Genomic DNA, 12,328 nt, shown 5'->3' on the forward strand with positions numbered 1-12,328 from the left:
GAAGCGACGGCAAATTTCCAACATAGTATTTGTAAATTGTCAAATATGCCTGTTATTTACAACGGTGTTTTGACGATAAACGCCGTTCGACAATGGTACGCAAATACATAAGTATATATATAACAATAGCGAGAAAATCGTCGTACGCTTATAGTATTTTTTGTTTGTTTTCATGTTTCGCTGAACTGTCGTTTTCCTTCGCATTGTTAAAGATACGACCGATCGTTAACAAGTACAACAAACTTTACGATTAAGAATAACTATACAATATGGCAAGTATAATATATGTATGCAAATCATACGTAGTAACAAATAATTCTCTCACTTTATGTTTACATCTTTATCGTCTGTTCAGATTTTAGTTCTTAACCGACGAGTTATATTCATACTTTATAAATTTGTACAAAATTTCATCAATCATGCGTGTTATGTGTCATATAATTATCGACCGTATGAAATAAAAAATGGAACAACGAAAAATGAAACGCTCTTTAACCACTTCCATCGTTAAAGGAATTCCCTTAATCAATCAGGTACAAACATATACACAAACAAGATATACATATATACACATATACTGCTATTTTATTTTCGTAAAACTTAATATATACAAATGCTCTCCCCTGATTTTTCTTTCTGCTACTATCTTGCCTACCATGTTCAAATCCATAAATGTACGTAAAATGTTTTCGGGATCGTTCTCTTTAATAACTAACAGATAAAATATTCCAGTGTTCGATAGAATATCAGGAATTTTAGGAAACACTCGTTCCATAACTTTTCTACCATTTGTACCACCTGCCCAAGCTTTGAACAAAATCTGCTCGTTAGAAATTTCATCGTCGCTGGTCACCACATACGGTGGATTAAATATCACGATATCAAAAACGCTATCGCTACGTATGCAGTTTAATAAATCCATCTGTACGATATCTACCTCTACCAAATTTTCGGCAGCAGTTTTCTTCGAAATTTTACATGCATCGATATTGATATCGATCGCAAGATGGTAAGACTGGCAGTGTTTCTTCAATGCCATTGCCAGAGCAGTAATTACAATACCAGATCCACTACCTATCTCTAAACACATCACAGGTTTTGTAGCTTTTAGGACCTCTAAATCAGCTTCTAAGGCATCTATCAAGAGGAAGGAATCCTCTGAAGGTTCATAAACTGATTCCAAATCTTTATCCGATAATCTAACTATCGGTGTATTCATGATACATGGAAAATATATAGAAGAATTTTTGTACAATTTGTTCCTTTCTTAGATATTTCTAAATTAAAGACAAAGCTAAAGAGGGACGTATCACAATTGTTTTACACGTACTATCGTGCCTCATTCATATTCTTTAGAAACGTTAGCCCCTTTTTCTATTTCCACTTGTTCTTCTGTACTTAAAATATTAGAGGCATTACCATATGGAGAGCTACGATCCAGTAAAGCTTTCCTTTTTACTGTATTTTTCTCCACTGCTTGGTGAATTTTATTCAATCGCTCTTGCGTACTTTGTAAAATGTTACTAACAATTGTGATTTTATGTTTAGCGTTAATCAACTTTTTAACATAAGAATCTGTTTCCAGTGGACACTGCAATACTTCGTTGATCCTCTGCAATTCTTCCGTCAACGATTCAATTCGTTGTTTTAATTCTATTTGACATATTCTGTGGAAATCAATGAATTTCAAAATAAGTAAAATGTCAAAAGATCGTACACGCCGATGCAATACTCAAGTATTTCGAAAAGCTTTGGAACATTATATCGATAACATGTCGAATGTTTACATCTATACCGCAATACATATTTAAGAGAAAAACGTTACATACCTTGTGGCACGAATTCTTTCGTCTAATTGATCCACCGTAGGTTTCAAAAGACTCATAAGACCTTCTGTTAGAGCATCTCTCGTTGGATTCTCACAAAAATCGTCTATCTTGTCATCGATGGACGTATTATCGCTCGCTGTATCCACATCCATGTTTTACTTCTTTCTATAATACAATACTTTCTAATCTTTCTACCATTTTTCAGATGGCGCCACCTGCTGCATTAGGTCTCTCATCGATTAGATTCTGCGAGTTTTTCGTCCAGCAACTAACTAGAAATCTAGGGGAAATTTGCAATGCGCTTTCAAATGTTCCCAAATGAGAAATATACGTCTCTCGCTAGGGCTTTCATATTTTATTTATACAGATATGGTCACATTGAGTGGCATCGTACCTTATTACCTTTATCCTGCTCCGAGCATCGAGTTTCGTATCAAATATAGGTTAGAATCGAATCGAATAACACATCAAAAATTTCAACCAAAAGGTTTGTTTATCGATGATACAATTTACATAGTTGTATTACGCAGATTGATGTAAATTTAACATAATATAGTTTTTGTGGAAGATTCGTTTTGACTTGCGCGTTATTTAAATGTTGTTTGTGGAAAAAAACAAACCGTTATTCTATGCATGCAAATGAAAAAATGAATTTATGTATATGCTGCAAGAAATAGATGCTTATCAAGTGTAGTGGTATATACATACCTCCGCCGCAAAGTAATTTTTTTACATCATTGTCTATTACATACTTCGTGAAATAGCTGCGATGAAATTCTTAATCGTAACAGACTTTGAATATGATAATGAATATAAATGCGGATAATTAAACGCGTTTATTTGCGATAATATAATACGTATATATCGTGATATATTTAAATTACACAACACACAAATTACAGCGATTTACAAACATTATGAACAAAATTCTAGGAAATCGTGTAGGAAAATGCGTGAAATTTCGTCACAACAGCCTTGAATTTTCTATTTCGATAAATGAGGTATATCTGTGTTAAGATTAATGTTGGCATAGCAAACGGATTGATCGAAGATCAGACATGGAAGAAGAGTGCCGAAAAAATGAGGTAATGCGGGTTAAAAAGTCGCGAAGCAGATTTAACCCTTTATCTCGAAGAGTGTTAGCATCATTAATAGCATAGATTCGTGAATATTTATATACGTTTGTGAATTTGTTGTTTCTCAAATAGTACTTTCGAATATAAGAGGAAGGCAAAATTGGCTATCGGAAGTAATTGGAAACCGAGACGTGACATTTTTAACTTTCAAACGCAAACATTTATAGTTGTTTCCGTAGCAGAAAATGGTAAATCATAGAATAATTGTTATAATACGTACGTTTTTGCAACTAGTTGTGCGTTAGCCTTTCACATTTCACTTAAGATAGCCGAATAAGAAGAAAGAAAGGAAAGAAGGAAAAAAGAAAAGAATAAAGAGATCAAAAAAACACGACGAGGAACAAAAGGGAAGATATTACATTGCTTCGCGAAAATCTCTTTTTTTCGTTTTTAACTCACGATTAAGGAAAATCGTAGTTTTGTTATCTATCGTATCTACGTATGTATATATTACGCGTACCATTTTTCGCGAATGTAAATAAGATAAAATCGCAGAATCGACGCGAAAGTTACCGGTTCAAATATTTAAATCGCATATTATACAGATAATATTACACTAACTACATACGTATTGGATATGCATCGCTTTTTTACACGTATACACACATAAAAGTGCATAGACCTTTCAGCCGCAAAGAATGCGGCGTGACAGTTTTCGACGATTATACGTATATTTATATTTATATGCATACACATGTGTATACGTACATACTTATACACGTATACAATATACATATACATACATATAATATACACATATACGTAGACGAAACGTACCTAAACGAATTTGTACATAAGGCATCACTATAATAAGTCGACTCTTCTCGCGTAAGTCGTATCGAGAGCATGGTTATGGATCTAGCGATCGTTCGACAAAACCTAGATTGACTCTCCTCGTTGCGGAACGGAGGGGATTCGATGCAAACGAATGCGAGCGACGGAAAATAGCGATAAAAAGATCACCAGTGAACAAACCACTTCTCAACTTAACTCGTTATAGACATATCCTCATTATGTACACAAACAAATAAATTAACGCTTTCTTCGGAGCGGAGAATTTTCTATGCGCATTCTTATCGACGTTCGCGTCCTCTTGCAATCGGCTCCCTCGCTACTGTGGTTAGCTTAGTACAAAATAGATGCCATTATACTGCTGGCAGCAGCCGTTCTCGCAAAAAATTTAGCCTTTCTCACGTCTGATTGCTCCGTGTTCGAACGTTTGCTCGATTTACTCGTTCGCCTCGCACGAACGAAATAGACAGAATTTTAATATCTATCACCGACGAACATTCTAACGATACTGTTGCTCAAAATTACTCACATTCTCGAAAAATTACATTTCTGCTGCAATGTCGTCTCGTCGGTTGAACGACGCGCGTTCAGTTGACCTTTGCACGAACATCGGATTTCAAGAAGAAGATATTTTACACGTCAACGAGTTCTGTAAATTGCAAATTATACGGCCGAAAGTAGAACGATCTACATAATTATATCGTAGTAAATCGGAACGTGCACGTTAGCGACGGGTGGAATTGCCGAAAACTTTCAACTATAGAACGCAGGCCGAATTAAAATTAGACGATTTTACTCACGAGTCGTCCACACCAATGAACACTACCAATTAAAGATTTACCTTGCATTTCAAGAGAATTTGAGACAGAAATGTTCGCTCCAACGTCGATAAATATACGAATCTGCAAATTACGTACCTGACATTTCGTTTGTTTTTATTACGTCTATGGCGTAGTTCGGGCAACGAACGAAACTTCGCAATGCGACGAAGCTTTCGAAATCTAAAGTCTCAGCGCTAAATGCAATTTATATTTATCGTTAACATTTATTTAAAAACGACTATCTTGAAACAGCAGAAAACACGTAGTAGTACATCGGTAGTGGTCCAGCCACTACGATCGTAACTGCGTGTATGCCTTTCATCGTATCGGGCGAACAAACACGGTAACGTATTCGTAATCACGAGCGGTAAATAAGCTATTATCTCGACGATTATCGTGTATCGAGACAAGCGATTAACATTCGTAAAAAGCAGCGATCGAAACTATCGAAACCCTTCTCGTCGTCTCACGCATCGTTGAAGTCAGCGAAAGATTCAATCAAAGATTCTTCGTTAGCCACGACACTCGTTTGTTTATACGATTACTTTCCAATCACTGTCCACGAAAATGTAACAGAAAGTAACGATGACGATTCGGAATATCGCGAAATCAGTTCAAACGAAAATATAATTAGGAATAAGAGAAACGCGCATAGAGACTCTCCAAGGATTTTCGGCCCAATACTCGAATTCGAGCTGGATTAAAAGAAAGAGTTAAGTTTGCAAATTTCTTCCTGGTAATCTGGGAGAGGCTCGAAGAGATCGGCATAGTTAGGAACGCGTACACTCGAAGAGTCGTTCGACGAAGACGAAGACGAAGACGGAGACGGAGACGGAGATGGAATCTCGGAAGAGCGGTATGGTCACTTGGCGTGCTGCTTCGGAAGATGCCGTTTCATGTGGAGTGCTAGGTGATCGCTTCTGGCGAAGGAACGCTCGCACACGGCACACTTGAAGGGCTTCGCACCGGTGTGCTTTCGATAGTGACGAGTTAATTCGTCGCTTCTGGCGAATCGCCATTCGCACTCTGGCCACTGACACTGGTACGGTTTTTCACCTGGAACAAAAACGGATACAATGCGTATCGATGCTTCGTAACTTTTGCTAGAGGCGTAATTTAAGGAATTTTTTGCGTTTGCGTTTGTAACGCGGCACAAAACGACCTTCTATACCGTTGGGCGAATGACCGATTAAAATTTGCTAGATTAACGCGATGAGATTCAAACACTGGACCCTTTAATATGCGAATACCGCGTATGTAATTGGTTAGGTTAGCGTAACTTTCCGGGTTAACGGGGCGAAGCGGGATTTCGTTCGAAGGAAAGCGCGGTTTTCGCGCTGGAGAAAAGTTAACTGGACTCGAAGCGTATGCATCTTGAGACCGTTGCCTCGGTTGCAACCAAGCGAAGCTAGGTGAGGTGAGATAGAACGAACTGTAGCTAGGCGAGGCCAGATGAAGAGAGGTGAAGACAGTTGGGACAGGGCGGGGCGCGGCGCGGCGGTGTGGTGAGGTGAGGTGAGGAGAGGCGCGGCGCGATGAGGCGAGGCGAGGTGAGGCGCGGTGAGGTGAGGTGAGGTAAGGCGCGGTGAGGTGAGGTGAGGCGAGGTGAGGCGAGGCGAGGCGAGGCGAGGCGAGGTGGGACGAGACGAGGCGAAGAGCAAAAGCAGGAGCAGGAGCAGAAGCAGGATCGGCGCGGCGCAGCGAGAACGCGAACGGATTGCGCTAGAATACAGGTGAGCGTATTGCGGCATGCGGGTACAGTTAAAGGTCAACGCGGCATCTCCCGTAGCCTAAGGTACTTCGTACATCTATCGCCGTCGCAAAGAGCACCGCTTTGTTCTTTAATAGGTCCCTTTCCTTGGCCCAACTACCGACGAATCGTGCACCACCGCTGCTGTCTCGACCGATCTCGCCCCCTTACCTCGCGCTTCCTCTCTCCGAATCTCTGGAATTCTCTTCGCCGTGCGCTTGCAACCCATCGCGTCGTCTCCCTTTCGCCCCCTTTTCTTCTCTTTCCTTTCAATCGATATCATTCAACGCGCCACGCTTCCTCCTTCGTGTCCTCTTTCACGTACGCCCTACCCTTACTTGCCTTTTCTACATACGATTCTACATTTAATCATCGATCGACCAATTTTTCCCCGATAGTCGTCGAAACGGACAGAAAGCAAGCGAATCCGTCGAGTAAATTGTAAACGTGTAAATGCCGATTGGACGACCGATAATCATTCTATTTATTCGCATTCCAATTATCCGTGCTAATTAACTTGGCGGAACGTGTCCTTTCACGGCTGACGCGGGAAACGCTATTTAGACGAGTTTCTCCGAGCCGCGTCTGTTGTCAACAAACAGGTATGTGCTCGGAACTCGCAGACAAGGATCCCACGATCGCTCTTGGTCGCTCGAGTATTTTACAGCTTTCGCGCATTCCGGCGATAGTTCTCGCGAGCTATGCCGAACGTTCACGAATTCGGAATTCGACGTTGATAAGTGGACCAAAGAAAAAACCAAACAGGATTGGACGAAAGGCGATAAAAGGCATTTTGGTAAGGCCGTATTGAAAGTGGTCGGAGACACGTGGAATCTCGGCACGGAATCGAGAAAATCGTTTGGGGCGGCAATAGAAGTAAGCATCGGAAAATAACGAGCGAGAAGACTCGATAGCTGAGAAATACGCCCACGCATGCCGGTGACTCGTTCTGCCGTATGGAACACAGCTCGGTCTCGCTATGGAGACGACCCCAACCGGTCTTAGCCACACGCACGACTCCCATACAATAATCGGTATTACCACCACGAACGGCATCCATTCACGGTATTGCTCGTTCATGAGAATTCCGCGGCGATTTCTTCGAGACATCGTGTCCGCGTCGGCTGCGCCGAAGAGAAAAGGCCCGAACCAGCTTTCCGGTAATAGCTTTTTTCTCTCGTCGTCTAGCCGTGTTTGTCGCGTGCCGTGTCTTCGTATCGTAGCATCTTCGGCGACACGAGTCTCGTTGCGAGATTCGTGGCAATCGATTTATCGTTTGGTCCTGCGTTCGCGCGTTTATCCTTCGAATGGAGAATTAATCGTACCGTTGAAAATGTACTGGCGATCGAGAGAAACGAAATAGAGCGATCGAAGGACGATGACAACGACGATGACAAGGACGATACGCGTTGCACGCGTGTCGTCATCTAATCGACAAGTTACTCGTATTAAGTCATTCGATCAATTACTCTCGGATCGTGGTTGGGACTGAGTCCAGTTTTTCGCGCTTTCAGCGAATAACACGAGTTTAACGCCAATTCCGTTTTTGTCCGACGATCGTGTTTTTCCCAGCGATGTTCAACGAGACGTGTTCCCGCCTCACGGCATGAGCTCCATCTCGAGAGCAGATACTCGTCGCGTTACTTTATGTGTCTTTTTGCAGCATCGTTGCCGCGACTTTCTACGCAACAAAATGGAAATAGGAAACGAAACAGCGATCGTCTCGAGACTCGATCGGTTCATCGTATCCGTGTGCCTACCCGGTCGGTACGAATTTTTACGATGTTGATAACGTTCCAGATGGAAGGTATCGTTGAATCGCGTGTGCCCGTTGGCTCGACGACGCCTACGAACCTCGAGGCGTCCCCGTTAATTTCGGATCACTTTCACCGCGGTACGGTGTCTGGCATTCGCAGCGTCTCACGATCCCCAACGGTCTCGTTCTCGAAACTCGTACGGTATAACCCGTATATATCCGCGCAGCGGTTCTGCTTCTCTTTCTCTTTATCGTTTCCTCGTAAGTTCGATTTTCGTCGGTCGCTCGTTCACGATCGAGAAACACCGTTAGAAGCGGCGATCGCGAACGTTTCGCTGCAATAGGCCGATCGTCGGGTTTTAGAAGCGGCGAAACGACAGCGGACAAACACGCAGGCTAGAAGGTTGCCAAAGTTGAAAGCATGGATGAGGCAGGAATGTTGCTCGCCTCGTGTTCGCGCACCCTACACCGTGAGACTTAGCCTCGCATACGTGCCAATCGGTTGTCTCTACATACGCGTGAGTGCTTCTACCGTCCACGTATTGGTACTTGGTCGGTAAGTATGTATACACGCGCGTAAAGTCGCGTCGCGTTGCCTTGCGTTGGCTTGCGTGTTCCTTCTACGATTCGACGTGCAACCAACACTCTGACCTCCAGCGAACGTATCCACGCGTATAAGTGCAGCGCGCGTCCATATCATTTCGAATATCGTCACACTCTCCTCCAGTTTCTTAGCTAAGAAGATGACCGCATTTGTCGGCAAACTAGGAAATTAACCTTTATCTAACAGATATAACCGATGAGAACGTTATACGAGTAGAATGATCGGCTGCGAATATCGCGGGGAACGGTACGCGCACGTTTCATCCCACGTACTTACTTACGTGTGGCTCGTCTTACGAGAGTTTCTCGAACCTTCCAGAGTTTATGCATACCTCGTCCAATGAGACTAGAATTTTCGTTGCGACAGATGGTATTTTCAAAGAGCGCGATCGAATCGTTTCAGAATGACTTTGAGAACACCTTTGAGAACGTCTCGTTCGCTCGTTCTATAGCGGTACAGAACATTGTAATTTTGATAACACATATTGCAAACGAACGAGAACGAACAATTGTTCAAGGTTGTCTCGCGCGAAACCCTGAAATCGGTGAACGAGCACGAAATTTTCCTATTAACAAGCACGCAACGTGTACAGCTTACACGCGGTATAACGCATTCGAATACATTAGTAGAATACTAATATCGTAATACCTTCGCGTTGATCGAAGAATCGAACGCGACGCGACGCGCTGTTCGTTCACGACCGGTCGAACAATCCTCGAATATAGACGTTCCATCGTGAACGGTATATAATTTACGAGCGATCGGCCGATATTCTTTTCTGGACGCACGGGATAGCACGGGACCAGACGCCACGGGACGAGATGAGACGGTAACGGGACGGGACGGGACGAGAGAAACGCATACGCACGTGTACGCGTATTTACACGCGCGTGTGTGTCGAGGTGCATCGGACCAGAGGACAAGCGCCCGTGAAAGCCAGGCTCGCCGAGACCTATGCGCGAGCGGTTCGGCGTTGCGTTCGTTCATTCAAGACGAGAGCCACGTGCCCGAGGCTCCCAATCCGACAACTACGCCACTGCTTTACCCCTTGCGATTCACCTTTCGGATTTCAGCGACCGATCGCGTTCTCGCCTTTCCTTTCTTCTGCCTCGTCTCGCGATCTGTTTTTACTTGCTCCGAATTTCAAGCTACCTTTTCCTCCGCTACGCGATCATCGCGATTTCTATGAAATCTCTGTTCTTCCAATCGGAAAATCGACGAACGAACGTCAAGATATACGCGCGGCATTTCGACGAAAGTAAACCAGGATAAACCGTACCTACTCTCTGGAGTCTGTCGGTAAAATTGACGCGCTACAGAAAATTCAACAGGCGGACGAGGGTGGGGAGAAAGGGAGGGGGAAGGTAGAAGTAACCGCGTACTCGGATCGATATGATCGGGCCGAGATTGTCGAAATTTCGCTGCGTCGGTCGAGTTCCGTGGTTCGAAACGCAATTGAAAGATTCGCGTATTCGATGACGAGTTACCGCAAAACCTCGACGTATCAATTGGAAAGTGGTACATCGTGGTTCGAACGCCTTTGGCAGGCATTCCGCGATAGCTTGTCGAGCAGGCACGCGTGCATTCGCCGTCTCTCTCTCGTCCTTCCTTCTTCGCGCGAGCCTATACGCGTCTCTGTACGCGCGTACATACGTCCGCTTTCGCGTTTGTGTTTACACAGAAGACGAGCGTACCTCGAATTCGCGCGCCAATTTTCCCGCTTCGAACTGATGTTACGTACTTACGCGCCTCTATCGCCGAGATTTTGACTATCCATTGATCGAGCAACGTACTCGAAAGCGGACTTTTTACCATTTAATCGGTATTTTACGACAAATCGTTATGTTGGAACGTCGATTTCTCGGAATTCGCTAATTTAGAAGTCCCTCGATACTCTGATCGATGGTTTCGCGCGACTTGCTGCGTTTCGTTCGCGAAAAGGCGTGTTAGCAGAGGAACGATGTAGATATCGGGGTAGATGAAGAAGGACGAAGAAGGTTCGATTAGGCGTATTAACCGTTTGGGTCGCAAGCAGCGCGATCGCGCTGTTTAGGTTTTGTATGGGAAAGTCCGAGTATATTTGAGCGGACGACTCACAGTATTTTGTTTTTCATTGTTATCTTCTCAATAATTTGTATCGAACAAAACTCGAAATATTTATAAACTAATAGTACGCATATACAGGGTGGTTGGTAACTGGTGGTACAAGCGGAAAGGTGTTTTTTTAATTTCTTTTTTTTTTATTAATTTTTTCATCGAGACAACGATCTACAGTGAGATCCGTCATAACTAGACGTGATAAAGCGCACGCGTACCGAGCGAAAATTCAAAGTCGATTTTCTCGAAAACAAAGCCTCAAACGAAAACTTTTTATTCTATATTTCCGACTTCCTTTTTCGCGTAGAATCACCCCCTTTTCGCTTGTACCACCAATTACCAACCACCCTGTATAATAATATAGATGTATTTCATAAACCTAACAAATATGACGAGCGCTATTGCGCCGTTTGTTTCTCTTCGCTATCGCGCTGTTGTTGATATTTCGATCCTGTTTTTTCAAACAGCCCTGCGACTCAAACGGTTAAGGACAAACGTTACGAAGAAAGCAGCTTCCGGGAAACTGAAACGAGTGCAGATTTCGCTTAGAAAACGGACGAGACTCATCGAACGTGTTTTATTTCGCTATACATGTGCTTTTTCGTTGATACGCGATAAAACAGTTGAACAAACAGACTCGACGTGAGGCGACGGTGATGCAGAAACATCGATGCCCGATCAAGCGACGACGACGGGAGATCACGCAACAACAGCTTTGGAGAAGATTGCGCGTGGCGTGGTTTTAGCAGACAGCCAGAAACCCCTTTCATGCTCGACCATGTACAAATACACGTAGGTGTAGGTACGAGCGCGTTAGCGAGCTGTGTGTTTGGATACGGACAGGATGTGGGTCGCTAGCTCGAGTCTACGAAACGGAGTGTCGCATACCACGCTTCGTGCGTTCCTTATACGTTTACATATGATAGAGATTCCTTTGCGCGACACCGCGCGCACGCACAGAAAGATCGGAGACTCTGCGAAAGCGAATATACACTGTGTACGAGAATAAGATAGATAAGGTAAAACAGAGGGGACAAGAGAGACGAACGAAGACGAAGGTTAAAGGAAGAAAGAGGCTGGAAAGAAGGAGAGGCTGCGAGAACCGCGCCCTGCCCACGCCGAGCGCTCGACCTCGCGCGCTTTCAAACGTTTCGTTTCGCTCCGCGTGGATGAGCTACATATCTAATTTCCACGCTCGTTCCTTTTTTCCATCGGCATGCCGTTTTCCCCTAAAACGCAGCTCGAACCGTTATCCGGCAAGCTCGCACGTTCAGCGAAAGCAGTCGACTTACCTGTGTGTATCCGCTGATGCGCCTTTAAATGCGAACTCTTCGTGTAGACCTTTGTACAACCTGCAAAACGAAATAGTTACCAATACCGTGAGCGTTGCTACCGTTTCTCTGACAATGAAAGCATCGCGTCATCCGATCGTACCCGTAGCTCGCACGCTCGGCGCGTTTAGACTTCTCACAACTATGATATTATACACGTACGCTATGTACCGTATGTGTGCCATTAAGCGCCTTTAGGAGTCGGTTACCAA

The 12,328-nt window shown here is 43.8% G+C and overlaps 3 protein-coding genes across 6 annotated transcripts in view; all 3 read right to left on the bottom strand.

Moving 5' to 3' along the window:
* Positions 1 to 167: 167 nt before the first annotated feature.
* On the bottom strand, positions 168 to 1,331 carry LOC117207647 (methyltransferase N6AMT1). The gene has a single exon (XM_033448046.1). The coding sequence runs from the start codon at positions 1,217 to 1,219 to the stop codon at positions 581 to 583; it is 639 nt and encodes a 212-aa protein (XP_033303937.1). The 5' UTR covers positions 1,220 to 1,331; the 3' UTR covers positions 168 to 580.
* LOC117207648 (SNAPIN protein homolog) lies at positions 1,293 to 2,362 on the bottom strand. Of its 2 annotated transcripts, XM_033448048.1 has the most exons (3): positions 2,224 to 2,362; positions 1,830 to 2,109; positions 1,293 to 1,667 (listed from the first exon to the last, which is right to left on the bottom strand). In XM_033448048.1, the coding sequence occupies exons 2-3, from the start codon at positions 1,979 to 1,981 to the stop codon at positions 1,340 to 1,342; spliced, it is 480 nt and encodes a 159-aa protein (XP_033303939.1). In that variant the 5' UTR covers positions 1,982 to 2,109; positions 2,224 to 2,362; the 3' UTR covers positions 1,293 to 1,339. The 2 variants fall into 2 exon arrangements, with proteins under 2 accessions (XP_033303939.1, XP_033303938.1); XM_033448047.1 differs by having other exon boundaries at positions 1,830 to 2,322.
* Positions 2,363 to 3,329: 967 nt separating this feature from the next.
* LOC117207646 (serine/threonine-protein kinase phg2-like) overlaps positions 3,330 to 12,328 on the bottom strand; it is a 44,523-nt gene continuing 35,524 nt past the window's right edge. For 2 of the 3 annotated variants that reach the window (XM_033448044.1, XM_033448042.1), the window contains exons 3-4: positions 12,078 to 12,137; positions 3,330 to 5,634 (exon numbers count right to left, since the gene is read on the bottom strand). In XM_033448044.1, coding sequence (XP_033303935.1) covers positions 5,441 to 5,634; positions 12,078 to 12,137 — 254 coding nt within the window. In that variant the 3' untranslated portion in view covers positions 3,330 to 5,440. The remainder of the gene's footprint in view (positions 5,635 to 12,077; positions 12,138 to 12,328) is intronic. The other variant, XM_033448045.1, reaches the window with a different exon arrangement.

The sequence above is a fragment of the Bombus bifarius genome, unplaced genomic scaffold (assembly GCF_011952205.1).
Source record: "Bombus bifarius isolate JDL3187 unplaced genomic scaffold, Bbif_JDL3187 scf7180000008045, whole genome shotgun sequence".
Taxonomy (NCBI): domain Eukaryota; kingdom Metazoa; phylum Arthropoda; class Insecta; order Hymenoptera; family Apidae; genus Bombus; species Bombus bifarius.